The sequence below is a fragment of the Podarcis pityusensis genome (assembly GCF_964106645.2).
Source record: "Podarcis pityusensis genome assembly, chromosome: 17".
NCBI lineage: Eukaryota > Metazoa > Chordata > Lepidosauria > Squamata > Lacertidae > Podarcis > Podarcis pityusensis.
Window position 1 is genome coordinate 35,316,465 of NC_138042.1, and position 14,755 is coordinate 35,331,219.

Here is a 14,755-nt window from a genome sequence, read left to right on the forward strand (position 1 = left end):
CTAGGACTTGCCGATCGGAAGGTTGGTGGTTCGAATCCCCGTGACAGGGTGAGCTCCCGTTGCTTGGTCCCTGCTCCTGCCAACCTAGCAGTTCGAAAGCATGTCAAAGTGCAAGTAGATAAATAGGTACTGCTCCGGTGGGAAGGTAAACGGCGTTTCCGTGTGCTGCTTTGGTTCGCCAGAAGCAGCTTAGCAGTTTTCACACACAGCCCACCTTCCCTTGTCACTTCATGCTCTTTATACGTTCTTTCCCACCAACAGGCAGCCTCAGAAATCCTGGATCCGGCGGAATGTGTATGAATGGGACCCTTATTTTCAGTTCCCCAGCAGGATGATCACCATGGCTGTGCTTGCCCTCATCTGCCTCTACATGGTGAATAAAATATTCCCTGTTTCTTTCTGGGTGGGTGGAGAGATGTTTTGGAGTAACAACTTGGCTTTCCGGAGTAGGTAAGAGCAGCTCAATTTATTGATTTCCAATGGGGCAGATGTATTAATCTCTCTCTCTCTCTCTCTCTCTCTCTCTCTCTCTCTCTCTGTGTGTGTGTGTAAGATCCAGCTTCCTCTTCTCACAGGAACGGCCCTTTGTTCATGGGGGTATCTGTAGTAGTAGTAGTAGTAGTAGTAGTAGTAGTAGTAATAATAATAATAATAATTTATACCCCACCCATCTGGCTAGGTTTCCCCAGCCACTCTGGGTGCTCCCAACAGAATATTAAAAACATGATAAAATGTCAAACATTAAAAACAAGGCTGCCTTCAGATAGTTGTTTATTTCCTTGACATATGATGGGAGGGTGTTCCACAGGGTGGGCACCACTACTGAGAAGGCCCTCTGCCTGGTTCCCTGTAGCGTCACTTCTTGCAGTGAGGGAACTGCCAGAAGGCTCTCGGAGCTGGACCTCAGTGTCCGGGCTGGATGATAGGGGTGGAGACGCTCCTTCAGGTATACAGGACCAAGGCCGTTTAGGGCTTTAAAGGTCAGCACCAACACTTTGAATTGTGCTCGGAAATGTACTGGGAGCCAATGTAGGTCTTTCAGGACTGGTGTTATATGGTCTGGGTGGCCACTCCCAGTCACCAGTCTAGCTGCTGCATTCTGGATTAAGTGTAGTTTCTGGGTCACCTTCAAATGTAGCCCCATGTAGAGCGCATTGCAGTAGTCCAAGTGGGAGATAACCAGCGCATGCACCACTCTGGCAAGACAGTCTGTGGGCGGGTAGGGTCTCTGCCTGCGTACCAGATGGAGCTGGTTGACAGCTGCCCTGGACACAGAATTGACCTGTGCCTCCATGGACAGCTGTGAGTCCAGAATAACTCACATTAATGAGCATTGATGCTTTAATTGTTCATATTTGGGCTGCAGATCTTTAAAGGAGTTCACTAGTGAAGATTAGCAGCAGGAAATATTGTCTGGGAATAACTGCTGCAAGTTAACTGTTCCTTTTTATCCATTTCTCTCCTCCAGTTTGTTGTGAATGAGTTTTATGTCTTCAAGATGGTCTCACAAGCGCTGCAAGCTCTGAAGTCCACCTTTGATGTGGTCATTGTTTCCAGCAATACAACAGAAGTAGTTGCTCAGGTGGAGCATTTGAAAGACTTTATTGACGTCACAGAAGGTATGGGCACAGTCTGTGACTTATTTTGTATGTGTGTGTTGACGACAAAATGATGTTGGTGCTTGCGTTTCACCAGCTTTTCACATCTGCTGATGCTGACATCCATAGGCAGCCCATGTCTGCTGTTCGAATATGGATGTTGCACGGACTATAATGTACCTTCAATTTAAACTGGGCTCTCTTCCACAGACAGCATGGGGGATGCCGATTAGATGGAAACTCTCAGAGTGATTAAATGCAAACAACCCATTGCAGTGGTGAGGTGGGAGTGGGGATTGGATCTGGAATTCAACACCTTCACACACCAATCAGGAGGACCCAAACTATTCTTTGGGGTGGCAGTTTTTTGGGGGCACTTATCAGATTCTGGATTATAATGGGCAAGTTCCTGTCGTCAGGAGATCTCTCAGTCCTATTTTTTCCAATTAGTTTTTTTTAAATCAAAGATTTCCTTGCGTTCCAAAACAAACAAATTTATATTTATATTTTGCTACGGTGATCTATGTTTACTCCTGTTGGGTCCTTCCAGTGTCTAGTTATGATGTTTCTTGCTGCCTCTCAGTCCTCTTGATGTTGGGTTCAGGCTGAGGCTTCTTCCAAGGGCATCACTCATTATGTGGCTGGAGAGATCTTCATCCCACCCCAAAACACTTTTACTTTTCTTTTAGAACACAGGTGGCCTTAGAGTCTAGATGTTTCTTGGACTCCAACTGCCTTCAGCCCCAGCTGATGTGGCTAATAGCTGTGGATGAGAGAGAGGGAGTCCAGCAACATCTAGAGATACTGTTATGTACTGAGCTGAATAGGATCCAAAATGCAGCAGTCTCATTGGTCCTAGAACAATAGGATTCAGAATGCAGCAGTCTGATTGGTCCTAGAACAATAGGATTCAGAATGCAGCAGTCTGATTGGTCCTAGAACAATAGGATTCAGAATGCAGCAGTCTGATTGGTCCTAGAACAATGCAGCATTATGATTGGTCTGCAGGAGCCACCTAATCCAGCTAGAGATGGAAGTGAATCCACAACCTGATTGGCCTACAGGAGAATTCCGGAATTAGCCAGTCACGTGCAGCCCATTGTGTAAATAATGTACATAAAGCAGATATTTTGGGGAAACTTGCATTCCTCCTCACCACTATGAGCTGAATAAAGAGCATGAAATCTACTCTCGACTCTGGGTATATTTCAGATATTCAGGCTGGCTACTCTTCCCTTAGAGCTACTAGGTTTGTCAGGAGGCAGGAATCCCTTCCTGCTGAGAAGGCAGCATGAATGACTGCCAGGAATGTGTACGTGCTGAGAGACACACGCAGGGTATGTGGGCCTGGTAGAGGAGCCTGCTTTCATATTCCCTTGCATGTCTTCAGTTTCACCTCCAATTCGGAAAATCAACTGTCTTGCCAAAGGCAAGGTGGTTCTTTTAAACGGAGATTCAGAAGCAATACAAAATGCACAAATGAGTGAGAAGATTAAAGATTTTATTCTAAAACAGCAAAGCACTTCAATCTGCCACTTGCAAGCCCCCATGAAACAGCAAAGCGACTCCCCCAGGCAAGGCTGGATTTAGGTTTGATGAGGCTCTAAGCTACTGAAGGGACGTGGGTGGCGCTGTGGGTTAAACCACAGAGCCTAGGACTTGCCGATCAGAAGGTCAGCGGTTTGAATCCCCACGACGGGGTGAGCTCCCGTTGCTCGGTCCCTGCTCCTGCCAATCTAGCAGTTCGAAAGCACTTCAAAGTGCAAGTAGATAAATAGGTACCGCTCCAGTGGGAAGGTAAACGGTGTTTCCATGCGCTGCTCTGGTTCGCCAGAAGCGGTGTAGTCATGCTGGCCACGTGACCCGGAAGCTGTACGCTGGCTCCCTCGGCCAATAAAGCGAGATGAGTGCCGCAACCCCAGAGTTGGCCACGACTGGACCTAATGGTCAGGGGTCCCTTTACCTTTTAAGCTACTGAAGGCAATGGGGCCCTTTATATGTCCAGCTGTCCTTTGTCAACAACAAATTGTAGCTGTTTTTGTGTGTTGAATATATGATATATGGTAATTTATGGACCTAATAGGTATCTAAAGCCATTTGCACTTAACAAATAGGAGCCTATGTTGTAAACAAAAATCTGCCCTTTCCCCCTTATGGGGTATCCAAGAGCCCATATAGAGTCCTTACGTAGGTTCCCTTTGGTAGGAGAAAATAACAGAGGCCAACCAGAGAATATTGAGAAGCAAAGCAGCTAGTAAGTCAATGTATCGCAGATACAAGAGAGGTTTGAGTGGGTAGGAGTTTAGGAAACGTTGTTCTAAATCTGCCATGAAGATGTTGGCATACTGTGGATACTGTGGATGCCATGAAGATGTTGGACATTATACCCAAGGGTCTTAGAATTAAGAACCCTCTACAATCCACGTATCCCACTGAATATGCTAGAAAACTATGCAACACTTTCTCTAAGAAGCTGCTCAAACATCTGATCAGCGTTCTCTACTCTAAACAGAAGCTAATAAAGGAGGAACTCCTTGTATTAGACAACTCTATCAGGAACCACCAAGCTTGGCAAGAGTTCCAAAAGGAAAAACAAAACATTTACCACTCTCAACTGGAGCTACTGAAAAAACAGAAAAACAAGAAACTCTCTAACCTTTCCAACCTACAGGCTACTAATCAAAACAAGATCAACAATATTGTCAATCTCTCACAGCAAGCACTCAGCCCAGCCGAGGAATCAGTCCTTTCACGTGGACTGTCATTCTGCCCTGCCAAATCCCCACACATGATTCAGTTCTACGGGGACTTGGAAGCATTTTTCCGCCGTTTACGCCTGAAGGAGTATTTTCAACACACACAACAACAAGACCAATCAGAACAAACAACAACTTCACAACACAACACCTCTCAACCCACTGGAGAACAACAACCACCCTCCCAACAGAACACTGACCACCAACTACCTCCGAAAAAGTGTTACACAAAAAGGGACTCCACATGGACCCCTCCTGACGGACGCAATACCACACTGGACTTGTACATTGACTGCTTCCGCCACAGAATCCAAACAGATGTGACCAGAAAACACCATCGCTTACAACAAAATCTAAACCATGCTGAAAGGAGAGCCATAGATAATCTCAGAAACAACCCAGACATTATAATTAAAGAAGCAGACAAAGGTGGAGCTGTCGTCATCATGAACAAAACTGACTACATTCAGGAGGCTAACAGACAACTTTCCAATACCGCCTTTTACACAAAATTGGACTCAGACCCCACACAAGAATACAAGAAAGAACTGAACAAGATTGTTAAGGAGCTACCCCCACACATCCAAGAACAGATCCTCACCAACACACCAACAGAACCTCGACCAGGAACTTTCTATCTTCTACCTAAAATACACAAACCAGAAAATCCAGGACGCCCCATCATTTCAGGTATTGGCACTATTACAGTGGGTGTCTCCGGTTATATGGACTCTGTTCTGAAACCATATGCCATCAGTGCTCCCAGCTATGTACGTGACACCACAGATTTTCTGAGGAAAATACACTCTTTAAATAATCTTCCCAACAACACTATACTAGCTACTATGGATGTGGAATCTCTGTATACCAACATCCCACACAACGATGGTTTACAAGCTATAAGGAACACCATTTCAGATAAAACCACAGCGGACCTTGCCACCAAACTCTGCCAACTTGTCCTTACCCACAACAACTTCAAATTCGGTGATGACCTGTTCCTTCAGATCAGCGGCACAGCAATGGGCACCCGCATGGCCCCACAGTATGCCAACATCTTCATGGCAGATTTAGAACAACGTTTCCTAAACTCCTACCCACTCAAACCTCTCTTGTATCTGCGATACATTGACGATATTTTTATCATCTGGACACATGGTCAACAGACCCTGGACACCTTTCACCAGAAATTTAATGATTTTCACCCCACAATCAACCTTACAATGAATCAATCTATGCAAGAAATACATTTTTTGGACGCTACTATAAAAATACAGGATGGGCGCATGGACACCACCTTATACCGTAAACCAACTGACCGACAAACATATCTACATGCCTCTAGCTACCATCCCAAACATACCAAACAGTCCATTGTATATAGCCAGGCACTACGTTACAGCCGCATCTGTTCCAATTCTACAGACAGAGACTCTCACCTAAGAGATCTACAGCAAACCTTTTCAGAACTAAAATACCCAGCAGATGAAGTTAGACAACAGATCAACAGAGCCAGACTTATACCCAGAGAGAACTTGCTGCAAGACAGACCCAAAAAAGAAAATAACAGAACACCTCTAGTCATCACATACAGCTCCCAAGTTAAAACTGTACAACGCATCATCAGAGATCTACAACCTCTCCTGGACAATGACAGTTCTCTTTCTCAAGCTCTGGGAGGAAGACCTTTCATTGCCTACAGACAGCCACCCAATCTTAAACAACTCCTAACCCACAATAATACTACAACCAGACTTAACACGGACACTGGCACCAGAGCCTGCAATAAACCCAGATGCCAACTTTGCTGCCACATACACCCGGACAACACCATTACTGGCCCCAACAACATCACACATACCATCTCGGGACTATTCAATTGCTCATCATCTAACATTGTGTATGGCATCAAATGCCAACAGTGTCCTTCAGCTCTCTATATTGGACAAACAGGCCAAACCTTACGCCAAAGAATAAATGGACATAAATCTGACATCAAGAATCACAAAACAGAGAAACCAGTAGGAGAACACTTTAATCTCCCAGGACATTCTATACAAGATCTCCAAGTAGCTGTTTTACTACAAAGGAATTTCAGAAATAGACTGGAAAGAGAAGCTGCTGAATTGCAACTCATTACCAAACTTAAAACCATGGAGAAACCTGGTTTGAACAAAGACATTGGATTCTTATCCCATTATACATGACTAAGCCATTTCTCACCTTCTCACCCCTTGCCTTTTCCTGTAAGACCCATTACAGTCGTTAAGAGTCGTCAGCAGGCTCATCCCAGCTATCTGCCTATCTCCCATTCCCACCACCCTTCTGAGTAATACCCCTCCCCACCTTCTCACTATATAGAAGGATCTGGCAACTTCTGTTTCAGTGTATCTGAAGAAGTGTGCTTGCACACGAAAGCTCATACCAAGAACTAACTTAGTTGGTCTTAAAGGTGCTACTGGAAGGATTTTTTTTACCCTATTCAAACACAGACATACCCTTAAGACAGGATTTGTGAAGGAAAAGACTATGGGGAGGCTTTCCCATTTTCCTTTGACCTTGCAGAGAAAACATTTGGTCAGTTTGGGAATCAAAAATGGTTTCAGGTCAGTCTTCCTGTGCTGATCTATGTACGTGCTTGGTTGGTACATTTATTATATATCTAAGACCTTAAAATTCTTATCACACCTACACAACACAAAACACTGTTGCTGTATATAGATTTTATTTTATTTGTTTTTTTATCTTATATTTTGGAAATGTACATCCAGTTTTTTCCCCTTTAATTTTTTTGGGGCCCCCCAAGAGAGGGGGGCCATAAGATATAGCTTGTTTAGCTTATACGTAAATCTGGCACTGCCCCCAAGTAGCCTCAGTTTGCACGGCCCTGCGGCCGATCAGTCTTCAAAGAAACTCTGCCCATACTGTCCGATTTTATAGATAACCTGTGTAACTTTCCAGAGTAGCTACGTACAGATAATCCATCAGCCGCCCCCTCCCAATGCCTCACTTTCTCAAAACAATGTCCAACATGAAAGAAGGTACCCAGCACTATCCTCCCAAACGGATTAAGGCAGCTGTGTGGGGGGGCTTCACCTCCTCCCAATCTTCTCAGGACATCAAAGACTGTTCTCACACCATCAAAAAACTTAACAAGAGCGAGGGAGGGGGAAGGAACAGAGGCAGGAAGGGCTCTGTGTCAGACCACTAACTCCTGATACATTTTGTTTTCCGGATGCATTTCCCATACATTGACTCACAAGTAAAAAGAGGGTGGGGAGAAACGGTTCTGAAGCTTGCAAGCGTGTTGGTACCTTCCATGCCTGCGAAAGCAGAGCTCTTTTGAGGTTGTGTTGACTGAGGATACGACCTCACAGAGAGGATGAGGTCACACAGGTGATGGTTCTTTGTCCCACAGGTGTTTGGCTTTTCACCACCGTCACTGCCTGCCTCACCAGTGTCAGCTACGTGTTCCACATCCTGGCCTGCTACAGGTATGGAGATGCTTCGTGCCTTGTATCTTATTCCGCGAGGATTTCGGGACCCTGGGGGGAGTGGAGGAAAAGAAAGAGTAGCTTGTCTAAGCGGATCTAGGCAGCCAATTCAAGTCCTGGCAAAGTCAAGTCTAGTCCAAATTGTATTTGTATTTTGGGGCACAGCTGACTCTGGCAGCATATAAATAAACAAACTCAACTACACTATTTTCCTAGAAAGCACATGAAACGGTTGTGGGCTGGCCAGAAGCAATTCCTTCCGTTGGTGTTTGTCAGGCTGTCATCTTCTCAAAATGTGGTGAGTTCTCACTTCTCTTCCCCTTCAAGTCTACCCGCAGCAGTAACCTATCTTGCAAATACCCGAATCTCTTCTACGTAACCCAGATGTTGTCTGGAAACTCTGCCCTGGCTGCTCATTCCATGTTCAGCCCAACTCAAGATGCAAGTGTTGTCTATACAGCCCTATAAATAGTCTGGGTCCCAGTTATATAATGGAGTACCTCCCCTTGTCCTATCCTGCCTATGAACTGAGATCTGCTGGTGAGTCCTTTTCGGCTGTAGTGAAAGCTGGATGGTCAGAATTCAGAACAGGGTCTTCTCAGTGGCGGCACCCTAATTGTAAAACACTCATCCTGTAAAGAATAGGCAGGTGCTGACACTGAGGAACGTTTGGTGCCAGGAAAAAAGATGTTTTTGCCCAGTCTTTTGAAGTTTAGTCTGTTTTAAGATGGCTATTGTGGCAAATGAAGGAATATGTGGATAGGTTTTTAATTCAATTTTGATGTGTTGATTTTCTGTAGTTGATTTGTTGCTCTGTTACCATTGCATGATGAAGGCTGGAATGCAGATCCCATAACTAACCAAACAAACACATACATACATACATACATACAAAAAATAATGGCATACTGGGGTCAGTTTCTTGGTCACATTGACATGTGATGGAATGTTGGGAGAATGAGACAGAATGTTTATGACTGGTCCCAAATGTTAGTCTTTTATCACTGCTTAGCTTTGGTATCAATGGCTTCAGCAAGGAAGATGGTCTATAGTACAAGTCCCAGTGGAGATTTATATATCAGGCCATGTGTATATTCTTATTTTCTATTATACATGTGGGAGTTTATTGTATATAAATGTCTCTCCATTTTTTATTTTATTTTAACATTAACAGGCCGCAATAGCAAGATACTCTGGTTGGCAAATTGCATACATACTATGGGGTACGTGACTGTCTTTTTTGTGAAATGATGATTGTGTATGCCCCTTTCTTCCCTTGTTAATTGTTCATTTGTGCTTTTTCCCTCTAGGGTACCTGATCGTCCACACAGTTCAGTGCCTCTTTGGGGTGATGTTCATGTATGGTTTCGTTTTGCCCATCAAGCATGGTCAGGGGATCGAAATGCTAAAAAATCTGGGAACTGGGATGTAAGTGCCCTGCATTTTTTGTACAGTCTACTAGGGTACTGACTGAGAAGGAGGTTGTGAGCCAGGACGTTGGTCAGGCAGGCATTCCCTGGGTAGTCTTGGGCGAGTGATGATCTCTCAGTTTTGCCCAGCGCTTCCTACATTCACAAAACATTAATTTTGTTCTCAGGTGCTCCTTGTGCTTTATCAAAGAAAACATAAATAGAAGTGCCCTTTGCAAGCTGTGCTTGTGAACCTGATGACTCTGATTTTTGGGGTTAAACATTTGGTTTAGGTACATTTGGTTTTCAACCTTATGATCCTCACAATCCAGACATTTACCATTTCCCCATCTGGCTGAGCTGCTTCTAGGTGGGTGACTCCTAGGTAAAGGTAAAGGGACCCCTGACCATTAAGTCCAGTCATGACCAACTCTGGGGTTGCGGCGCTCATCTCGCTTTATTGGCCGAGGGAGCCTGCGTACAGCTTCCGGGTCATGTGGCCAGCATGACTACGCCGCTTCTGGCGAACCAGAGCAGCGCACGGAAACGCCGTTTACCTTCCCTTCGGGTGACTCCTACTGCTACCCAAACACAGAGGTGTACCTAGGGGTTGCTGAAACTGGCTCCCTCTGGGGGCACAGGCCCGAGAAGGGCGTAAATATCAGCTGCCAGACTATGAAGTGTATGGTGCTTATGTGCGCGATGATGTGCTGCTGCTGCTGTCATGGCGAGATCAAACATGGGAGACATTTCCTATCCTTCTTACACCATGGAACAAAGTTGATTTTTTTCAGAGGGTGGGTGGGCTCCAACACAGCTCCTTGCCAGGGGTGCAAAGTGTTATGTACTGAAGTTCTCACCCTGGGCCAGCAGGGGGTTACTGTAGATAGTTTTCACTCAGGTCCACATATGCAAATAAGGGATTGAAAGTGACGTTCAGTGATTGGATAGTTACAGAAAATGGTTACTGTTGCGTTCTAGTGGAGCTCTATATAAGCAGGCTGGCTGAACCCTTCAGTTCAGTTCTGTTCTGGCCTGTGAATAAACAAGAGCTGTTTGAAGAATCGCTGTGACGTCTGATATGTTCACCCACAACTTAACACAAAGGACCCTAGGTGTGCATTTGCCCAAAGATTGCAAGTTACAACAAGTGGAATTGCAATTGACTCTCCCTCCTATTGGGAATACAGTGGTACCTCGGGTTACAGACGCTTCAGGTTACAGACTCCGCTAAGCCAGAAATAGTACCTTGGGTTAAGAACTTTGCTTCAGGATGAGAACAGAAATCGTGCTCCGGCGGCGCGGTGGCAGTGGGAGCCCCATTAGCTAAAGTGGTGCTTCAGGTTAAGAACAGTTTCAGGTTAAGAACGGACCTCCAGAACGAATTAAGTTCTTAGCCCAAGGTACCACTGTATTACCGATTTCCTATGTGTACATCCTGGTATTTTCCAGCCACCCCAGTGGGTGTGGCATAGCAGTTGTTGTGTTGTTGTTGTTTAGTCGTTTAGTTGTGTCTGACTCTTCGTGACCCCATGGACTTGAGCACGCCAGGCACTCCTGTCTTCCACTGCCTCCTGCAGTTTGGTCAACCTCATGCTGGTAGCTTTGAGAACACTGTCCAACCATCTCGTCCTCTGTTGTCCCCTTCTCCTTGTGTCCTCCATCTTTCCCAACATCAGGGTCTTTTCCAGGGAGTCTTCTCTTCTCATGAGGTGGCCAAAGTATTGGAGCCTCAGCTTCAGGATCTGTCCTTCCAGTGAGCATTCAGGGCTGATTTCCTTCAGAATGGATAGGTTGGATCTCTTTGCAGTCTGTGGGACTCTCAGGAGTCTCCTCCAGCACCATAATTCAAAAGCATCAATTCTTCAGCGATCAGCCTTCTTTATGGTCCAACAGCAGTTGTAGGAGAGGCCATTTGCAGCTCAGCACAGATTCCCCTTAATAACCCTTGTAGATCCATGGCATTTCTTGACTTTGCTGGTTTTTTAAATCAGTCTTTCAATTATTACTAGCGGTCTGTTGTCGGTGATAGCTGGGAAAGAAATGTATTGATGCATACCTGACCTTGGCATTCAGCTCCTTATATTTGTGTTACAATCTCATAAAACTGTCACTTCTCTCTGCCTTTTCTGCCTCAGCCTCACACTTGCCGTCGTCATAGGGCTCATGCAACTGCAGATTGCAACAGCTACTGCCTTCTTTCTTCAGCCGAAGATTTTGCTGACTGACAAGGAAAAGCCTTTGGCTCTTGATAACAGGTCAGGGCAAGGAAGTTGGGTTGCCGACGGGGTTTGTTTTTTGTCCAGGGGAGGGCTCTTAATATTTTATCCAACTTGCACAACAGACACACCTACTGGTCCTGCCGATGAGTTTCTGCATATCATGCAGTTGTTAAAGGTGTTGGAGCCGTGCTAGAAAAAAGTTGGCCTTTCTACTTCCCATTGTTCAAGTTCATGATAGAAAAACCTGTTCCAGTCGAAGCTGTGCAAGGCAAGAAATGTTTGCTGCCTCTGTCTGATGGAGGAAAAGTGTAACCGCAGTGTCTGCCGGGAGAACATACTAGTCAGGATTCTTGCAAGGACATTGTTCTCTGTCTTGAACAAGAACACAACAGCAACAGGAAAGTCCTGTGACCATCCAGAAATGTTAAATCTGGTGCTAGTAAAGGTAAAGGGACCCCTGACCATTAGGTCTAGTTGTGGCCGACTCTGGGGTTGCGGCGCTCATCTCACTTTATTGGCCGAGGGAGCCGGCATACAGCTTCTGGGTCATGTGGCCAGCATGACTAAGCCGCTTCTGGCGAACTAGAGCAGCGCACGGAAACGCCGTTTCCCTTCCCGTCGTAGCGGTACCTATATATCTACTTGCATTCTGACATGCTTTCGAACTGCTAGGTTGGCAGGAGCAGGGACCAAGCAACGGGAGCTCACCCCGTCACGGGGATTCGAACTGCCGACCTTCTGATCGGCAAGTCCTAGGCTCTGTGGTTTAACCCACAGCACCACCCGCATCCCCTGGTGGTTCTACCTAGTGGTATCTGGTGCCAGTGGCGTAGCGTGGGTTGTCAGCACCCGGGGCAAGGCAAGTAATCTGCGCCCTCTAACCCGTGGATTTGCACCCCCTAACCCGTGGATTTGCACCCCCTAACCCTAACTCCCAGATGTTGCGCCCGGTGCGCCCGGCCCCCCCTGCACCCCCCACGCTACGCCACTGTCTGGTGCTACCTAGTAGTTAAACTTTATAATAGGTAAAAAAGGTAAAGGACCCCTGGACGGTTAAGTCCAGTCACAGGCAACTATGGAGTGTGGCGCTTATCTTGCTTTCAGGCCGAGGGAGTCAGCGTTTGTCCACAGACAGCTTTCCGGGTCATGTGGCCAGCATGACTAAACCGCTTCTGGCGCAACAGAACACTGTGACGGAAACCAGAGCGCACAGAAATGCTGTTTACCTTCCCGCCACAATGGTACCTATTTATCTACTTGCACTGGCGTGCTTTCGAACTGCTAGGTTGACAGGAGCTGGGAGCTCACCCCGTCGTGGGGATTCGACCCGTCGACCAAGAGGCTCATTGGTTTAGACCACAGCGCCACCCGTGTCCCTTATACTTTATAATAGTGCCATCCTCACAAGGGAGTTTGCACAAGAGAAGGTCTAGAAAACAAACATGGTGCCACAACTATGACGTAGTGAATTGGGAAGAACCGAAGGTGAGATGTAAGGGGGTGTCCAATTTTGGCCTCGCACAGGGTGCTGCTGAAATTTGAAAGGCCAAAGTCTGGCCCTGTGTCCAGCTAACCTCCCCTCAGAGCGGAGCAACAGAAAGTAATGGACTTTACTTTCTGTAATGGAAAGTAACGGAAAGTAATGGACAACAGAAAGTAAAGGTAGTCATGTCCATTAATTCCAATGGGCTTACTCTGAGTATGACTAGACCCGGAGCCCATCCGTACAATCTTGTGACTTGCTTTTGATTCCCACATGTACCTTTAGCTGGAAGCCTGAAAGCTAGAAGCAGTTTGATTCATTTTACGCTTGATGCTGCCTCCTTGAGTGCATCTGCTATTGTGACTCTCCTGTGGCGATTTGTCCTTATTTCCAGGAAAGCTTTCCACAATTTCAACTACTTCTTGTTCTTCTACAACGTGGTGCTGGGCCTGGGGGCCTGCCTGTTCCGTCTGCTGTGCAGTGTCATCGTGGGAGCCTGGCTGATTGCTCGGATAGACAGGACAATCATGCCCAAAGGCTATGAAGCAGCTGACCTGGGTAAGGCTTGGGCTACTCTCTCTCTCTCTCTCTCTCTCTCTCTCTCACTCTCTCTCTCGGGCCATAAGGCTGGAAGGTTCTCAAACATCTCTGGCTTTCAGAAAAGAAGCAAGCGAGCAAACTCAAAGGGCAAAGGAAAGCCCACAATGAAGGCTGCATGATACAATATACGATACGATATCTTTATTGTCATTGTCCCATGCAGAACAATGAAATTGAAAAACTACATAAAACTACATAAAAACTACATAAAACTACCACAAAACTACATAAAACATTCAAAAACCCCGAAACCCCATTTAAAAATACACTATACTATAGAGACCCCTTATGCTGCGTTTAGAACCAGAATTGCATTTGCGTAGAAACTGTTTCTCAGGCAGCTAGTCCTGGCCTTTATAACCCTATACCTTATCAGTTTAATAGCTAAATTAATCAACTCAAACTTCAGTTGATTAACAAGTGTTGACTAGGTTTAAGCAGTCAGGCATGCAGGTTACCTATTGATGGACAGTACCAGTTTTCCGCAACTGTCCCATGGTAACTGCCCTTTAGCTTGTTCACACGTTCTGCTGAACATGGACACCTTACACAGGACTTGAAGAATCTTCTTACCTGTCAGTTTGACAACAGTTGATAAGTATTATTCATATACCGTATTTTTTGCTCTATAAGACTCACTTTTCCCCTCCTAAAAAGTAAGGGGAAATGTGTGTGCCTCTTATGGAGCGAATGCAGGCTGCGCAGCTATCCCAGAAGCCAGAACAGCAAGAGGGATTGCTGCTTTCGCTGTGCAGCGATCCCTCTTGCAGTTCTGGCTTCTGAGATTCAGAATATTTTTTTTCTTGTTTTCCTCCTCCAAAAACTAGGTGCGTCTTATGGTCTGGTGCGTCTTATAGAGCGAAAAATACGGTATATATATTAATGAATACAATGCATTTCTCTCCCTTGAGCCCAAGAGAGGGTTTAGCCCTTTTTGTTTTCAAAACTCCTTCATAGTGGTGCATACGTTATTAATCCATAGTTTGCCTGTCCTCACAAACTCCTCCAAACAGCATCTCCTTGAAGTCACCACAGGCCCCAGGTTCTCAGTCAAAGAAACAACTAAGAGAATAACCAACCAACTCCAAACTGCCACCTCCTTCCCACAATGCCATTTATTCTTTGTGAACTACCGTATTTTTTGCTCTATAAGACTCACTTTTTCTCTCCTAAAAAGTAAGGGAAAATGTGTA

At 45.6% G+C, this 14,755-nt stretch overlaps 1 protein-coding gene across 3 annotated transcripts in view; it reads left to right on the top strand.

The window, feature by feature from the left end:
* Window positions 1-14,755, top strand: part of LOC308466177 (stimulated by retinoic acid gene 6 protein-like) — a 32,465-nt gene that overhangs the window by 13,801 nt on the left and 3,909 nt on the right. For all 3 annotated transcript variants that reach the window (XM_080986852.1, XM_080986851.1, XM_080986853.1), the window contains exons 9-16: window positions 262-373; window positions 1,469-1,619; window positions 7,773-7,848; window positions 8,065-8,146; window positions 9,023-9,071; window positions 9,159-9,276; window positions 11,396-11,515; window positions 13,357-13,520. In XM_080986852.1, coding sequence (XP_080842978.1) covers window positions 262-373; window positions 1,469-1,619; window positions 7,773-7,848; window positions 8,065-8,146; window positions 9,023-9,071; window positions 9,159-9,276; window positions 11,396-11,515; window positions 13,357-13,520 — 872 coding nt within the window. The remainder of the gene's footprint in view (window positions 1-261; window positions 374-1,468; window positions 1,620-7,772; window positions 7,849-8,064; window positions 8,147-9,022; window positions 9,072-9,158; window positions 9,277-11,395; window positions 11,516-13,356; window positions 13,521-14,755) is intronic.